At 37.1% G+C, this 14,307-nt stretch overlaps 1 protein-coding gene across 8 annotated transcripts in view; it reads right to left on the bottom strand.

The window, feature by feature from the left end:
• Positions 1–14,307, bottom strand: part of BCLAF3 (BCLAF1 and THRAP3 family member 3) — a 34,151-nt gene that overhangs the window by 11,253 nt on the left and 8,591 nt on the right. For 2 of the 8 annotated variants that reach the window (XR_015704813.1, XM_087757971.1), the window contains exons 3-9: positions 11,916–12,494; positions 10,904–11,572; positions 8,471–8,649; positions 7,676–7,790; positions 7,417–7,480; positions 6,464–6,582; positions 4,435–4,549 (exon numbers count right to left, since the gene is read on the bottom strand). Coding sequence is in view for 5 of the 8 variants with exons in the window: in XM_087757971.1 (XP_087614097.1) it covers positions 4,435–4,549; positions 6,464–6,582; positions 7,417–7,480; positions 7,676–7,790; positions 8,471–8,649; positions 10,904–11,572; positions 11,916–12,494 (1,840 nt within the window). In the remaining 3 variants the exon portion in view is untranslated. Of the gene's footprint in view, positions 1–4,434; positions 4,550–4,852; positions 6,389–6,463; positions 6,583–7,416; positions 7,481–7,675; positions 7,791–8,470; positions 8,650–10,903; positions 11,573–11,915; positions 12,495–14,307 lie in introns of those variants that run through there. The other 6 variants (XM_087757973.1, XR_015704814.1, XR_015704815.1 and 3 more) reach the window with 6 other exon arrangements.

Here is a 14,307-nt window from a genome sequence, read left to right as displayed (position 1 = left end):
TTAAGCTACCTCTTTTTTTTTTAAATAATATATTATTGCCCACAAGACAGCTATTTAGCTTCTTAAAATGCCTTGACAAGAGGGGATTCAGCAGAGAACAAAAAGAGAGGAAGAAAGACTTTATGAAGTGAGTCAAAACGGCTTTTCCAAGAAAAAGGTATGGAAAATTAAATACACAGAAGAAAAAGCACATCAGGAACTTCGCAACTGCCTTCTTATTCTAAGAATATGAAGATACTCCATGAAATCAAATTAACTTTCCCCACACAACACATAATTAGGTCAGGAAGCTCCCTGTTGAAGCACACTCCTCCTTAAAGCTGAGAATTCAGCAAGATGAAAAAAGGAAGAAAACCCAACATTCAAGAGAATTTCCTGTTAGAGTTAAAAATAAGCCTTTGGGAATTTAAAGAAAGCTTGTCTCAACTAACTGTGGATACACCCCTTCCCACTCTCACCTCCCTCAAGATTCAAGTACATTCATGGAAACAAAAACATTAGAACTACTTAATGCACAGATACAGCAATCTACTCTTCAAGAGTTTCCTAAACCATAGGTTTTAAATTAAAAAAGGGGGGGGGAGGAGGGAGTACAAAGATACTACTTCTGATCTTCGACTTTTTAGCTATCCTCTTTTTGTCAATAGGGTACAAGGCTAGATGGACATTTCCTACAATCAAGGCTAGACAGACATCTGCACCTTCAAGGCACAAGTTCTTCTCAAGTTTAAGCTCAAACCCCGGTTATTGAATATTCAACACAAGAAACACTCCCCCTTCACTGGCCTGCTGTAAAATGGTGTTCATACCTTGCACTGAAAAGTTCATATTGGTTAATCATGGGACACCAAAAGTAGGCCAACCAAGTCAATACCATTTCCACGTTTAATTTTAATCAAAATGACTAATATCGTCCATTTAACAAGAGAGCAAAATGTGGTGTTAATATCAGATTTTGATAGTTTACTGTAAGGATATCTTAGTATGATCAACACATTATCTGTTTTCACATTAGGCAACATCCTACCATCAGTTATGGTCTACTGATCAGGCTTTCAGTTTTCAAGCATCCATCTTTTACCAATGCTGATACACGCAGCTCCTCAAGCAAGAGTGATAAAAAACACAATAAAATTTTACTAACAAAGATGAAAATGTGCAAATATTTATCCAATACTTTTTTTTTTAAAACCTGTGTTATAATTTTATAATTTAAGTGGTTTTCCTGTCAAATACCCTTTTTTTAAAAGTTATTTTTGCCATATTTTCTGAGCCTTGGCACTGTTATGCTTGTCATTTGAAACCTGGCTCTCATATACTTTTCTTTCAATGGTTACCTGTAAAAAAAAAAAAAAGAGTAAACAAACCTGAGAGGAGTGTTGAAGGTTACAGTTTTTGTTTTGGATTTCCAAGGGTTTGCTTTTAAGATTATAGGCAGAAGTCTCCTCAACAAAAGTGGTAAGAGACGTCTATTGTGTACTTTTTCATGTGTTTTCCCACACCTTTACAATTTTGCAGATACAATGTGCTATTGCTACATCTCTTCTGCAGCATAAAACGGCTTCCCAGAAGAACTGGAGAGCTCTGCTTGGACTGTGAAACCAACTGAAACAATATCTACCCAAGAATCTGTAAGACTGAGCAAAACCACAAGAAGTTACTTTCTTATTCAACAACTCTTATCTTAGCTCTTGCTTATGTTTCAAACTCTTCCTCAGTTTTTTCATGTATTGCTGTGCCCCAGTAATATATCCTTCATTTTAGGATGTTTCCTATTTAAAAAAAAAAAGTGTCCATCAATGTTCTGGTGACCCATCAAACCACTTCTTAAATCCAATGCATTATTCTCTGAACACTGCCTTTTAGTCGTGGTCCTTACGCTTTTCAAGGTGCCTGGCAGTGTTCACACCTGAACCATACTATTTTGATACAAGACCCACTGAGCAGCAAATTCCAAACATTTGTCCTCTTGCAGAAAGCAGCTACAAATGGCTTTTACCTTCATTCATTTTTGCTTTTCTAAGGCTGCTTTCAACTCTACTAATGTTACGCTTCCAAACAAAGTACTAGTGAATACAGTTATGCAGCTCTGAATTTATTACAGAAAACCTGCTCAACACAGAAGTGATACATGTGGCTGAAATTACTGTTGGCTGCTGGGATGGCACTCCACTTAACTCCCACAACAAATACTAAAGCAGTGCTAGCAGCTTACACATGGATATTGAGCATGAGCTATTGCCCACCAGGATAAGCTCTTCCCCAATCGCACCCAGTCCTGAAGAATTCCTTCAAGGAAACCCATTTTGAGCACCATACATTCTCACACAACATGTCGACATGTCACGGGAAGTGCCACACTATTGGAGCTAGCTTATTCAGATGAATCATTTGTACTGCCTCAGATAGGAGTTAGCTGCATTAGTGATCTGCTCTGCCCAGGAAAACTGTTCTTTCTGCATTACTTTACCTATTGAGCATTAGACATGCTAGATAAACAGGAAAACAGACAAGGGGAGCAGAATAACAATCAAAAGGCAAGAACAGAAACACAAAACCAGAAGAGAAGATGCAATTAAAAAGTGCCAAATAAGGTACTGTGGACACATTTGCAAAATGTCTGTAAGCCCTCCGAGCCAGTTGGTGAGCATTGATTAATTCTATTTTTACTGACAAATGTGGATGGCAAACTAAAGTATCTGATCTTCCCACTTATCTGCAAACCAGCTTCTGCATGGCTGACTTCATGAAGAGTCATTCCTTCTTTAGGATGCCTTGCATTTGTAATACCCATGCTTCCTTAGCTACTGTTGTTCTGAACGGATAACTCCTCACTGCAGTGCAACGCTTTCTAAAAACTGCATGCTTGTAGTTCGCTATTAGATATCAAAATGCAATCTAAAAATAACTCAGTTGCTATTTCAAACTAACTCCCTTTTTATTTGCAATTACTTAATAAGCTATTACTACTTGGTTTATGGGGACTCGAATCTTAGTCTTGATTAAGTAATATTTTTTACTGTTAAAAACTTGCGTTCTTTTACTCTGAAAGACACATTTATATCTGCAAGGCAGCTACATTTCAGTGATGGTCAAAAGTTTGACTAAATAAAAGCTACTTTTGATGGACCTCAAAAGTTTCACGGTCTTCTGCAACCCTGTCTGTAGGGTATTAATTACTACATATAAAGAATGACAATTTGTGTTAGTCTCCTCCTTATTTTGCACCCACCAGAAAAAAAGAATAAGGTTTTAGAATTCTACTGCACACATTAATAAAGCTTTTCAGGTCTCATGAGTTCCGTAAGTTAAACAAGCACAAACACTGGGAAATAAGACTACATTTATTTAGAAGGAATTTTCCAAAAGTGACAAATTCATTTCTACTGAACCTAATATAACCGTCTTTGCCATTTCAGTATTAAAGTACATCACAGAAAGATAGCCTAAAAAAGAATAAGTGCCCAAACTAGCTTTGATAAGCGCAATACCAACACAGACAAGCTATTCCACTGTATAACATTCCATCCTCGGGAACATCATTTCAGACATTTTTAATTACTTGTGACTTGTTCCTCATTTTTATTCGTTTTTAAAATAAGAGCTTCCCAGAACTTTTATCATGAGGAGAAACACTTTTTTAGTAACAATGCCACCTACACAAAACAAGCTTCAGACCTTCCCTTCCAAGCACTGACAACTAGAATGCAGGAGAGTATTCTTTTTCTCAAACTGTTGCACATTACCTCAGGTTTCTACTCAATAACAAGGCCTTCTAATTTATAGTTTAGGTAGTACATCATTAAGTGGAAGAAATGCAATATTACGTACAAATTTATTTTATAAAGCTACAAGCAATATGATTTTTTATTTCATAAAGCCCTTTAATCAATTAATTTCAGTAAGTCATTCTGAACCTAAAATTTATAGTTCAAAACTTTACTTTGACCTGCTCCTGCTATTCAATAAGAGATCTAAAGTTGACCACCTTATTTCCAGACTAGCTAAAAAAATGTTTTCATTTCACCCAACATACTGATCTAAACCAGCTTTCTGAAACAACCAATCCCTGGCCAACTCACTGCTAGGTTATAAAAAACAGTAGCAGAGTTGTTATGGGCTACAGCATAGCATGCAAAAGCAAAAAGAACTATTTTTGTTGAATCAGCATTTGGCTATAGCTGTGGTTTCAGCTCACTTGTATTAATCTATGCTTCAACAAATAGCTGAGGAAGTACAGCACTAGAACTGTGAAATTACGAGTAGTTTCATTGTTGAGCAAAGTTGAGGATAATACAGCCTCCCTTGAAATTTAAAAGGGCAAGACATCACAGATTGTTAAATTTACATCAGCATAGACAATGCAGTATAAAAATGAATTATAAATGCAAGAACAACAAATGCAGGAGCTACTAATTCTACATTTAGGCTTACCAGGTGAGGTTTCCCAATAAATTTCCTGAAAGGTGGCTTAATGAACCTCATAGGCTTTTGGAAGCCATCAAGTTGAGAGTTTTGTAATTTTGAAAGACTGCAGCTTTGCTGGTTCCTGATGTGTATGTGTGAGAGAAAGAGAGAAAACAATTAAAGTCTAAAGCCATAGCATATCAAACCCCTGCATTTTACATGATCTTAGTCTAGCATCTGTATCACTTCGAAGTGCAAAGCGACACTTTTTAAGTAACTTTTTTCTAGGACATTTGACAAATTACTAGTCTTCTGACTAAACTCAAGCCCAAGTTGCACAGAATTATACAGTAAGCTGTATTCTCTTATGCAATGACAAATTAACAGAGATACTCTGCCGCCTTGCAATCCTTGCTATGGCGATCAGGCTTCCCTGGCTCACCCGCTAGGCCTGCACGGCTGGTCGTTGCTGCCCTCCGCTGGTTGAAATGCTTTCTGCAGTTCAGCAGTTTTATACCGTACTATCTTTAAAGTTGCACAGAACTTTCCATTTCATGAAATCCCAAATCCGACAGAAGGTCGGATAAATAGCTAGATGCTCCAGTTTCATCCTCAGCGAGCAGGGTGTTCTGGCTTTGGGCTTTTGCTTGCTTGGTGTTTTGGTTTTTTTTTTACTGAGCACATTGCTAATACAGATCTGTCCATGGACCTCTAAATAAAACATATACGATGAAAAGTAACCACCAGAAGTCAGAATTCATAGTTCACGAAACATACAGAAACGGTTTTCATAGCTGCAAAATCAATTACTACAGCAAAAATAGAGGCACACTGGATTAGCTCATAGGCACTGCCAGTATCTCATACGTGAAGTATTAAAAACCCCCAGTCTCAGGAAAATTCTACCCATCGTTCACACCATTACTGCCCTCAGCCCACATTACATTGTCTACGTGACTCTGACAGTGTAACCCCTCCTCGCATCAAACTCCAGGACAGCCACACCTACTAGAGAAATCTGCGCCTCCTGCTCTGAGCAGCATACTGTCTTGCTTACCTTTTGTGTAACTGTGGTGTGGAAGCGGCAAAAAAAAGCCTTCCCAGATAATCAGACCAAACATACACTAAAGACATAGCCCCAGGTACATAAAAGGCGATATGCAACAGTCCAATTTTTTTTTTTTTTTTTTAATTTTTTCTCCCACTTGGTAACTTTTACTTTTTTTGTTTAAAGAATCTCAAATACAAGAAATATATTTCTTCTGCAGCTTCACAAGTCAACTTTCCCAAATATGTGTGCATTGCCACCATTTGCCATTATAGACTACATTTAAAATGAACAAACAGCAGCATATTAAGAGCGATCTGCAAATCGTGACTACGTATCTACAAGTGCAGATACATTTCATTACACTCTGGCAATTCTTTAATCAATATTTCTTTAACACAAATAAGTAAAGTCATCTCTAATCAACCAACCTCGTAACATCAAAAGTGAAACAGGATGACTGAGGTTAGCAAACACCTCTGGGACAAACACCTTTAACAAACCTGTTGGAGGAATTTACAGCAGTAAAAAGGTATTCCAAAAATCTAGCTTTTCTTCATAAAATTATCCAAGATCAGAAAAATTCCAATTCTTTGTTGATATTCCACATGACATTACAAAACAACCAGGGCAACACAACAATGTATTTGTCCTAGAATGCTTTTATGAAACTACAGAACACCAAGAAAATGTTCTATGGCACATCAAGGAGTTTAAAAATAGTGAAGTATCTTTAAATTCTTTTCTTCCCCTCTTTCCCATTCAGTGCTACAGTTTGAGCTTGCTTTTCATTTTTTCCCCACTGCAGCTTAACCTCCTTCAAGGTAACACTCCATTACAGAGTAGTTTGCAACGTGTGTCAGTTGAATTTCAGTCCGAGTCAAACTTGAAAGGACGAACTATTGAAAAGAATCACAACAAACATGAATATAACTGCGGAAGAGTCAAAAAATGAATGCGTAAGAGAACTACAGGCTTGGGCCAACAAGATTGTTATTTGCTAATTACCTTGGAGTTACACCATCTACATGAAACACCCTCTCATCTTCATTCTTCAGTCTCTCTTTTCTCCTCCTTTCTATATCATGCCGTAGATCATTTGGATCTTCTAACACTCTCATAATGTTCTAGTTAAGAGGAAGGGTTAAAGTCAAGTTAGCTAGTAATAACTAAACACGATTCTGTCCTTCAGGGGTTGCATCCGGTATATAACCTTGTTAACGTAGTTCAACTATCTACACACAGGACAGATGCACATCAACCCGAGGATCCAAAGTCCAAAATAATAACAAAAAGTAGTCCCAAACAATTACGCTTTCTTGCACCATCCGCCTTTTTACAATTTTCGAAAAAACAGTGAAGAGCACTGGAATTCTGCATGGAGTTGCCAATGCAAAAATATTCACATAAATTCCAGTAAATCTTAAGGAGTTCTACTATTCTTAAGTTGAAGTTACATACCTGTACTACAGAAAAAAAAAATGGTAACTAAATCACAGTAAGTATAGCTTGAAAGTGGAAGACAGAAAAAAAAAAATCTTATGTCCCTGGATGAAAGCATGGGATAAAATAGCATTCTGAGGAATTCTGTGGATGTCGGGCCATTCTAACATTAGGGTAGAAGAAACATTAAGGCTTTTTTAATCTCAGAGGGAAAGTAAGAGCCACACGTCAGTCACCTACTTACACTATTTAAAAACAGAGAGCGGTTCAAGCAGCAGGAATAACCACACTCCAGATACTCTCGAGAACACACCTGCATTTTACTCATCAGTGAACACAATACTTGCACCATTGTGGTATCTGTAAATATGCTGAAATGTGCAGTTCTCTCAAAACAGTCAGAATTACTGATGGTCTTCAAAGCACGTAAAATCATGTACCAATAGCAAGGGGAAAATTGTTTACATCTATATCATTTTAACCAACTGTTTGCCAAAAAAGTTAAGTAATCAAGATACCTGGGGAGATTCAGATGGCACAGTTCGTTTGTTCTGAAGTTCTGCTAGAGACATATCAATCCTCCTGGAACACAAAAATACTACGTAACAAGTGCTAGCACTATAAATAGCAAAAGCATTATTGATCAACTACAGAATTCTTTACAGACTATGGGCAGGTAGTTTAAAGTCAGTGAAAAAACACTTTACATTATGTAAAATCTACTGAAGATTAACTACCTTAATGCAAATAAATTAAAGCAAAAAGCACATCAATTACCTGTGAATTTCTGGATCTAAATGTATTTTAACTTCATTCATATTTGCAACTGGTTTATCCTGAATTTTTGAGAACCGTTCATGTAGAGTTATGTCAGAGGATGTAAAATAATTTGCTGTGAGGAGATATTAAACACAAGAATGTTTCTTTGCAGTATTTGAAATGCACAGTGGGAAACTGTATCTTTTAAAAGACTAACTCTTAAGGACACCAAGACAACTTCTGAGATTAAATTTCAAACTATTTCCACTTGCAGTTTAACATTCAAAAATGAAAGATTAGGTCAGCCCAACTTAGACATCTTTCTTATTAAGTAAGATTAAGCTCAATAGAAAGATAACTATTTGTCATCTCTGTCATGGTAGCACTCAAATGAATAGAATCTATAAATAAAGTTCAACAATGAACGTGATGCAGCAGTCTAAACACTAATCTGAAAAATTAAAGGAACTATATATAAACTAGGAAGTTGTGACTACAGCAAAGCTCCTTTTTTCCTCTCTTGTTTCCTAAACAAGCAGGTTAGTCTTAAGTATTAGCATAAAATCTTTTCAACCTTAACACTCCACAATAATGCCTCTGTTATGGACTGAGACCTTAAAATCATTCTCCACCCAACTACTTTAAATCCTCAACCTACACTGTCCTTAAACAATATTGAATGAAGCCAAAATACAAATTAAGCCAAAGGCAAACACCTGAGACTTACAAGGACAGCATATCTAATTCATTAGATTTGTTGTTAATAATTATAAATACATGAACACATACATATACTCCAAATATTACAGCCACCTTTAACTTGATGGATAATTGTGATTATTTCCTGAGTAAATTCTCTTGATGGGTCGTTTTCAACATTTTGTGTTACAGATTCCATGTGCTCAAACACCGGATGAAAATTTTCAGTTTTCCTGCCAACAGCAACCAGATCATGGGACATCTGTCTCTCTGTAGTGTGACTAGAAGCAGTCCTAGAATAAAAAGTTGCAGATATTCACTTTGAATGAATTCACTATATCTGAAAACTTCAAATAGACAAGTAAAACAAAACAATAAATTAGGAGGTTCATTTTAGGAATAAATGTGATGAAACTGAAATCTCATTTTGTTCCTTTTTTAAATTAAACATCTCATAAGGCCATAAGGAAGAGAAGCTATAATAAAATATAAAGAAATATAACTAAACTCTCAGGAATCCTTGTTTCACTGAAGTATGTAATACAAAATTTGTGATTTTAAACTTAATTCATCTAGATTATCAAATAAAGGCAAATGAAGATCCTGATATACTACTGTAGTATAATTCTGGAAGGCAATTATGTGCGTGTCTGTTTATAAGGAGCTACCAGGCAATATTCAAGAACAGTTCAGAGATGTAAAAATCTCATGGCATCTTTGGGAACCAAATCATCACTTGAGCCTAGTGAAACAGCTTTCCAGTGGCAGTGTGTGAACTTAAGAATGTGTTTAGCATCTTTTTTGTCAAAAATTTTACTCATTCCATATAAGTTTATGCACCAAATGGTTGCATTGCTGCTTAAGAATTGTTTTGACAAGGAAGCTAACACTTTAAAAATCCTGTGTTCTTGTTGCAAGGAAAACGCTTGTCATTTGAAAAGATAAATTGAGGATAAAGACTGTTTACTGTGCATTCTGCAAACTGATTATGTGCCTGCCCATCCTGTATTTGAAGCATACCAAGACTAGAATCTCATACAAAAATTGTATCAGGAATAGCCCCTAGCAGGTGCCAGAAGTCATCTATTTGCCCCCAGTAAACTGGAAATAAACACATGCCAGAGGGAATCCAAACAACCTCAACTGCAGGTGATTTGAATTATCTACCTGGCCCCCAGGTTTATAAAAAAAAAGTATTCTTCTGAGCCAAGTCATTTCAAGTCAGGTGTTTGTTAAATGCCTGAAGTAGGCAGCATGACTATTCCCAGTCATCAGCTTCTGCAAAATTAGTGTTCTCATCTTTAAAAAAATAAAATATTTAGCACTTTTGGCTGTGGAAGCAAACCTTCCACACATGAAATTAGCTGTAATCAACGTAGCAGTTTCTTCAGTCTGTAAATAATTACCATGTCCATTGTGCAGGACTTTCAAAAACAGCAGCAAGAGGCTACTAGACACAGGAGTCGTCCTGTGGGCTTGCAACAAAACCCAACAATAATTATTTTCTTTACATTATCATTCAGGAAGTTAAATGCTTGTCCTAGCTGGGGATGGGGGGGAAGGCATTAGTCCACTTCCCTTTCCTCAGTCTTTACTATTAGCCCCTTATGTGCAGACAGTAACTTGTCTTTGTAACTCTCCACTGTATTACATGTTTCTGAAATATTGGAAAGGGAAAAAAAAATCGATATAGATGTTTTATTTGGGACAAGAGGCAAAATACCTTTAAAATGAAGGCTGATCATTTTGGAAGGGAAGGCAATCCCTTCCAAAAGGGATTACTGCCATTATATGACGTTCAGCCAGTCAACAGCCCAGAAAAGTCTGCAAAGATCTACACAAACCAAGCTGCTTACTCTCTACCATGTATCCATCATCTAGATTTTCATATTACCACTTTTTTCCAATTCCGCCAGCATTAGGAATGCTAAAGGCAACCACAAGTATTCCACAGAAGATAGACAGAAGCAGACTCTACTGCTTTTCAGTTCTGATGCTTGAACAGATTGCCACTTCATTTGTTACAACAATAAATAACATAACCCAGGGATCTCAAATTTTTCCACAGCTTTATTGAACTTGAGACCTTGAACATCTGAATGTGTGCTGGAGATTTATGCAATTTAAAAGTTATCAGATTTTTACAAGAAATGAGGGATGGCAGTCAAAAAAATGCCATCATATTCCAGAAGAAAGCACAGGACTAGGCTTTTCTGCTTTTGCTTCTCTGCTTTTTAAAGAAAAGTAACACATTTACTAATCATAAGCAACTTTTAACTACAGGTTTGTATCAGACACATCTGCTCTTTCCACTTCCTACTACATCTCCATGAAATGAACCAGGGGAGCAGTTTTTTGTTTATTTTTTAATAGAGGTAAGCTGTAAGTTTCCAGTCTGGGCAAGTTAACATTTTAAATGAAATAAAGTTAAAAAGGTACAACCTTAGTTTGTCCTGGTTACCTCTTAAAGAAACCGTGCTTTTCTCCAACATTCATAAACTGTGAAGAGACAGGAAGAAAGAAGAAGAGGTGAGGGGAAACCAATACCTGTACTTGGTCACCATTTTCTTCATATCCACTTTGATTGTGAGACGTTCCCTCCTACAGTTGGTATCTGACATTTTCACATCTGAAACAGTATGACTTGAATCATGCTGGCTATCGGAGGAATCTACTTTTTTCCTGAATTCCCCTTCTTTCCTTACTCTTTCCTTCGGTTTGTTTTTAAAAGATCTCAGATCAACATCCATTTTGGAAGAGTTAACACAAGCATCGCAGCCCTTCTTTGAACTATATTTAACAGGTACTTCGACATGCCCTTCTTCAGTTCGTCTCGCTCTTCCACCGCTAAAGTAATCTAACTCTTTGCTATTCCGGGCACCCTTAGAAGAACCATATTTCTGGTCTTCCTGCTTCACATACTTCTGAGCTCTATCGTCTGAAAAAGGCTTTTCCCCATCCGGATGCCTGCGCCGTTTGTGACTGTACTCATAGGCTATCTTTGTGACAGAACCCTCCGAGTACTCCCTTTCAGCCGATCGGTGGTGGGACTGGGTACCCAGATTTCTTTGCTCCTCCTTTTCTTCGTAGGGTGGAAAAGAACGTTCTTGCTTCCACTTGGAATTTCTTGCTACTTCTCCACCGTCATACCTCTCCATTTCTTTAGCCCTTTTAGACGTGTGCCCATATTCTCTGTAATCGTGATCTTCAGGATACCTGTGTTGACATAAAGCAATTTACACTTGCACTAGAGAAGAAAGTGAGAACTTATATGTGCAGAATGTTGGACAGCAGAATGCGTGGCAAGTTAACCCATAATCCCTCACGCCAAGGTACAGATGTGCAGGGGCTCTTAAGAGGGAAACATTATCCTTTCATACTCTAGCCATCAACACGATTTACTTAAAAGACAAATACTTCACTACTACCAGTCGCCCATAATTAAACTACAAAGTGGCGAACGTGTTTCAAGGTGGTTATCTTCAACTATAATGAAAACAGACTTTCACTTGAGGCTTTACACCACAATACCCAGGTTTTAATTATTTTATTCCTATACCTCTTCTGTAAAGAGCTCCTTGACGTAAATTCATCAGAAACTCTTCTGGGTGACTGACCATACTTCTCTTCATGTAACCTCTGGTGCCTCAAGTCATCTTCATGCCATTTTCTTTCAAGTTTACACGAAGCCCCTAACGGTCTATGAAAAGGTTTAATTCCTTTTTCATTTCCAGTGACTTTGTAGTGCTCAAACATGTATCTGTCTTCCATTTTGTGTTGGTAAAACAGACGATCATGCTCTTTATATGGTATTTCTGAGTATTTTGGTGGTAACTGGCATCTCCTGTTGCTTTCAGTTCTTTCAGATGAATGTGTTCTGTAGGGCTTATGACTGTAAGTATCTTCCATGGGAATTCTTTTCAGGTTTGGTGAAGGTGATCTACGTTCATATATTCTCTGGTGGTTATTTCCATGAGGTGCAAACCTGGAATTGCTTTGTCCGTATTTTTCATCTTCTGTTCTCCAAGGCATAGGCTTCTTTGGGTCCTTACGAAAGCTTTTATATTCACAGTCATAATTAATATGAGCATGCCTTTGCCTATGGTGTTCTGGAATCCTAAATGCTGGAGATAAGGACCTAAGGCAAAAATAAAATCCACTTTGAGTAGTCCCATAAAATTGAATCAACCTCTTAATGAGAGCACCTGTTCCCTAAGGAAGTACAGCTTAGTACACACTAAAAATGAAAAACAAGATATTCAAAGTGTCATTTGCCTGGCTAGAGGACCAAGCTTACTTTTATTCTGTTGAAAGTTTTCATAGTAAAAATACCCACTTGAAATAGTAGTAAGTAAAAAAAAATGCAAAGAGAAAAATGATTAATTTAAAACTAAAAATAAATTTCATATATATGAAGTTTCCACTACACTGAAAACAACTGTTATACACATTTTCACACTTCTCAAGCATTCCCTATCTTTTGCAGTGCCAAGAGAAAAAAGGGGAAGGAAAAAAGCATATAAAGAAACTCAAAAAAAAAAACCACCAACAACCCCCACACACCACCTTTTCAGGTTTTCTTTGCATGCCAAAACAACGCCCAAAACTGAATGAAAACATTATAAAATACCCTATTTTAAAAGTCACATGGGTAGGCTTTTTCCTGCAGAAAAGACCAAGTTTGAGAAAGATGTTGTGGTTTTTTTGTATAATAATAATTAAAAATACACACATGTATACATATGCACTTCCACACTTATTGCAGCTTTTGCTGTTAAAGATTCAATTGCTAAGATCCACTCAACTGCATCACTCAGCTATGCATTTTCACCTACAGTTACAAAAATGAAAGCAACCTGCTGAAGAGTTTTTAGCCAAAACTTCCTTAAATAAAGAAAAAACAGCACAAGCCACTAGCAAGAACCAGAAAGTAATCCCAGACATAACAGTACTGCTTGCATTCAAGTATTCACTGAACACTCTCGAGACACTCTAATAAAAATATCGAAAAATGTAAGTTGAACAATTCAAGGATGTCACTTCCTTTGTACACATATTGCAAATGTACAATTTGCAATAACTATTTGCTCCATTTCTGCAAATGAGTTCAAACTCAGAAACACAGATTTTCATAAAAATATAATGGCTAACTTCCAATAGCACCCGTACTGCTGCGGCTGCCCCATGTTGTTCTTGTTAAGGCTTGCATTTTAGTATAAGCTGGGGCATTCCTCCCTGCCCTTCACTCAAAGGACATATTCATAACTACCAGTCTAGTATGGAAGTAGATAGAATTTCTCTCTTATAAACAAACAAACAAAAACCCACACACATTTTTCTGTGTTATCCAGCAAACCCCCTTGGTCTTGGTCATCACAACTTAATTAGTCTGTTTAGAAAAGCAACCCAAACCCAGCAAAAAAGTAGTTTCATATTGCACACTAATAGCTCTTGAAAGCTTAAAATTGCATTCCAGCCTCCTAGTTTTAACATCTCAAATCAGCACTGCAAGTCCTAAAAATTATGCAGGTAACTAACAGCATGAAGTAACCTGGATGTTATTCTGGTGACATACATCAGTGACACATGTCACTAGGCTAGTGTCCAAAAAGAAGGGCGCTGACTGCCATGTTTTCAGTTTGTGTTATGCTGCAAGGCATATCTAACTGTGCTGAAGATCAATTTGTGGATCAGCCCCAAGGGCTCAGAAAGCCTGAGGTGTTTGAACTGAGGAATATTTTTTTTAACAGTCAATCTGGCCCTCCCTGTAGACCAAGAGGCAAAACAGGAGTGAGTTACAGGCATTAAGCACACCAGGTGGTGCTTGAGTAAAAATAACCTTAACTAGTTTGGTGCTTGGATTTTGTGCTTAAGGTAGTTCCCAGTCCCAAAATATGCAAGTTGAACAAGGTTCTTAGCAGACAGCAAAACCTTAATACCTTCAGCTTAAA

The sequence above is a fragment of the Nipponia nippon genome, unplaced genomic scaffold (assembly GCF_047370975.1).
Source record: "Nipponia nippon isolate SJK-2023a ecotype South Korea unplaced genomic scaffold, ASM4737097v1 scaffold_2, whole genome shotgun sequence".
NCBI classification, from domain to species: Eukaryota; Metazoa; Chordata; class Aves; order Pelecaniformes; family Threskiornithidae; genus Nipponia; species Nipponia nippon.
The sequence above is the reverse complement of the archived record's forward strand: the minus strand, read 5'-3'. Positions and strand labels throughout refer to the sequence as shown.